At 38.4% G+C, this 3,985-nt stretch overlaps 1 protein-coding gene across 1 annotated transcript in view; it reads right to left on the reverse strand.

Moving 5' to 3' along the window:
* LOC106870708 (probable serine/threonine-protein kinase nek3) overlaps positions 1-3,985 on the reverse strand; it is a 64,768-nt gene that overhangs the window by 46,041 nt on the left and 14,742 nt on the right. The window contains exon 2 of the mRNA XM_052973667.1: positions 1,406-1,603. Within this exon, the coding sequence (XP_052829627.1) occupies positions 1,406-1,502 (97 nt within the window). The 5' untranslated portion in view covers positions 1,503-1,603. The remainder of the gene's footprint in view (positions 1-1,405; positions 1,604-3,985) is intronic.

The raw sequence follows: 3,985 nt of genomic DNA on the forward strand, positions 1-3,985 counted from the left end.
TATGTATGTATGTATATATATATATATATACATATAGAAATCCAAAATTAGGAAATGGAGTAGATAAAATCCAGATTAAAAAAGTTTCATAGCTAGCAGAACTTCGGAAGTCGTAATTATCCAAATGAGGTGTAATCCTCTAGCTACTCATTGGACCAATTGTATCTCCTGTGAGTCAACATGGGATCCCTTAACAATTTTAACTTCTTTTGATTAAGGTATCTTTGGCCTGAGGAGTAGCTAGCAGTTACCCCTCATTTGGATAATTACTACTTCCAAGGTTCTACTAGCTATGAAACTTATGTAACCTGGATTTTATTGACTCCATTCCCTAATTTTAGATTTGTATTCGCATACACAGCAACCCTAGCTGTTAACCATAAGTTATAAAATAATTTTTTTCAGCTTATCAAACTTCAATATAGGAAAAATTTACAACCTACATCAATAAACCACTATTTTGGGGGGAAGGGGCCAGTCAATTAGATCAACCCCAGTATGCAACTGGTACTTAATTTATCAACCCTAAAAAGATGAAAGGGAAAGTGGACCTTGGCGGAATTTGAACTCAGAATGTAAAAACAGACAAGATGTCACTAAGCATTTCACCCGGCGTGATAACGTTTCTGCCAGCTTGCTGCCTTGGTATATATTCACTATCAGCCTGGTGTAGCCATCTGGTTTCACCAGTCCTCAGTCAAATCGTCCAACCCATGCTAGCATGGAAAGCGGACGTTAAACGACGACGACGACAACGATGTTGACAAAACCAACAAAATATAAAGAACTGCAGTTGTCATACTAAGAGCTTCTTGGCCTGACTACATCATGAAGGAAAAAGTGATGGAAAGGGACTGGCTGAGTAATCTCAGGTTACTTCATGGAAAAAGATGTTCAGCCAAGAACAATGCCAGCTCACAAAGGGACAGAAAAACCTTCTCTTCAGTGGAAGAGAGAGAAGTAGCATAGGAAATGGGCAGACCTGTCAGGATCTGGATGTGGAGGCTTACAACAAGGCTTGCAACTGTGATCTCTTGTAACCTGATGCTCCAAAAGTAGCAGGAAGAACGTGTATGAGTGTGTGTGTGTGTGCAATAGCACGTGATTATGTGCATAAGTGAAATTCAAGAGGTGGGGATCAACTTGATTTTCACCTTCCTATATTCATGATTATAGTTTTGTGATACTAGTAATATCAAATTAGCAAGAAAGAGTTATTAAATTATCTGTAGAGAATTTTGAGTTTAAATCAATATAGGTGTATTGAGATTTTCTAATAGAATACAATTTCTGCATTCCCTCATTTTAAGCATACTCATCAAGAATACTTACCAGATTTGACCAATCAAAAAGGACATTAATTTTGCACCTTCTGTTGAAACCAGTAGTAGAGTATGATACTTACCAGCAATTGCTGTTGGCTGACTGGAAATATCAGTATTTCCATCATAGTCACCCGAAATGGTTGTGGCATCCGAAACATCTGCTATGTTAGTGGCCATTTTTCAAATGAGTGAAAATGAGCAGCAGGAAAATTGGTAATAATGATGTTCTATTTAACTCATAGTCAGCACCAACAACTTCATGTACACACATATGAAACCTTAAAGAAAAAAAAAAATTGATGGTGAAAAAAAAGGCAACTCTTTTTCATTGGAAGAGCGATAAATGGTAAATTAAATATAAGATTTGAGACTGTGGTTATGAAAAGTCTTCTCCACTATACTACTCACTTTATGTTAAATGACTACTCAGACAAATGGTTTTGTAGCTTAGATGCATGTACATAAAGTTTTCTTTAATGAAAATATAGTAAACTTCCCTTTCAATAACACAAAAACACAATCACTTCATGTATCAAAGAAACAGTATTGTACATCGCCTTCTCTACATATGAACAACAATCAGCCAAAACTTGCAAAGATGCTAAAAGCTTCACAATCTTTGAACATCTATGATGAGGTTATGATCATATGCACACACATGTGTATTCATATTACAAGTGCAGGGATAAGTTAAAGATTAAGATTATAAAGAGAAGCAGAGAACAATTTGGAGACAAAGAAACGTCACAAAAATTGAGAAACAATTCTTCATGAGCCTTATAAAAACTTTTTAAAAATTTGCTGGAAGGTGGAGAGGAGAAAGGCACATGCCCTCTTCACTTCAGGTTGGAACCATCACAATGTGTATAAAATGTGTGTATACATATGCTCAGGTTATCCATGGTAGTATGTAGTCCCGTACAAACTGTTGTATGGTTCTGTCATCAACATATAAACCAGTCCACCCACAAACATTGCCTGGTGAGGAAGGTTGCTGAAAACCCAGTAGGACAAAAACAATACCTGTCAAAAGGATGGAAGAACTAACATGATCAACAACCAACTGATAATAGTAAAGAGACCTAAAAATTGCGGCTTAGTATCCAGCATGCTGTAAAACCTGTGAGTGTGAGGCAGGCTTTTGCTAAAGCATATTTCTAGGAAAAGGTAATGTGTCCACAAATACAATGGTAGTTTAACTTATTGAGTAGTCAGGAAGTGACAACATTAAAAGACAGTCAGTCTAAGAGAAGGACAATATTGTGTACAAACCCTCACTGCCTGTGAGTGCCTTTGAAGAGGTAAAGGCTAAAGCAATTAATCCCAACAGAAAATTGGGCTGAAAAGAATCTGGAGTTTACATTATGAAAGGAGACTGAAGATAATAAATGAAGTGTATCTGAAGGTTCTGAATATTCAGCCATAAAGCTGACCCCCACCTTCAGGGATTGTAGTCTTGTGAACTGCATGGCAACCAAACTAATAATTCTGTTTTGGAATCAGAATTGAAAAGAAAAAAGAAAAAAAAAAATCAAAGTTTGCCTGTGGTTTTATATTCAAATGAGATTTTTCAGCCTAATAGCTTTATATGTACTTTGAGATCTAATTAACAAGAATAATTATCTCATGTTCTCTCAAGTGTTTACAAATTTTTAAAACAACAACCTCACTAATAATAGTGGCATTAAAAAAACACTCAGTACACGTAAAGGGGTTAGTGTTAGGAAGGGTATACAACAACAGAAAACATGTTACAGCAGACAATGGGGCATTGAACCCATCAAATGCTGTCAAACCATATACCCATGCCAGCATGGAAAAAAGAATATTAACTGATTACAACAGAAGTTTCTGTGTGAGTGTATGACCATACACAAACATACATATAGAAAGACATAAGACATGGTGGTGAAGCATGACCTTCGAACTTTGAGCCTCACAGAGGCAATGACTAGTGACTGAGACCTTTGGTGATGTGCTCTGCTTAAGAGGACCCATCAAGCCAAGTGCACCTGTGCTAGTGGCACGTAAAAAAAAAACCTTTAAATGTTGGGCCTGATGGAGGCAAAGTGGCTGAGTTTCTTTCGAGTGTTGGGCCTCATGGAGGTGAGGTGGCCGAGTTCCTTTTGAACAGGCCTCACAGAGGCAAGGTGGCTAAGTTCCTTTTGAGTGTTGGGCCTCATAGAGGCTAAGTGGCTGAGCTTCTTTCACGTGTTGGGCCTCATGGAGGCAATGACCAAGACCTTTGGCATTACGTTGTGCTTAAGAAGAAGACCCATCAAGCTGAGCAAAATCACATTCATGGCATTACACTCTTGGAGTGGTTGACACTAGGAAGGGCATACAGCAGTAGAAAACCATGCCAAATCAGACTGGATCTTGGCGCAGCCTTCCAGCATGCCAGCCCAGTCAAACTTTCCAACCCATGCCAGCATGGACAATGGACGTTAAATGATGACAGTATATGTGTGTATGTATGTGCATACACATATGCACATATACACACACAAAAGCGGCGAGCTGGCAGAAACTTTAGCACGCCGGGCGAAATGCTTAGCGGTATTTCGTCTACCGCTACGTTCTGAGTTCAAATTCTGCCGAGGTCGACTTTGCCTTTCATCCTTTCGGGGTCGATTAAATAAGTACCAGTTACGCACTGG

This window comes from Octopus bimaculoides, chromosome 16, assembly GCF_001194135.2.
Source record: "Octopus bimaculoides isolate UCB-OBI-ISO-001 chromosome 16, ASM119413v2, whole genome shotgun sequence".
In the NCBI taxonomy this organism is placed as follows: domain Eukaryota; kingdom Metazoa; phylum Mollusca; class Cephalopoda; order Octopoda; family Octopodidae; genus Octopus; species Octopus bimaculoides.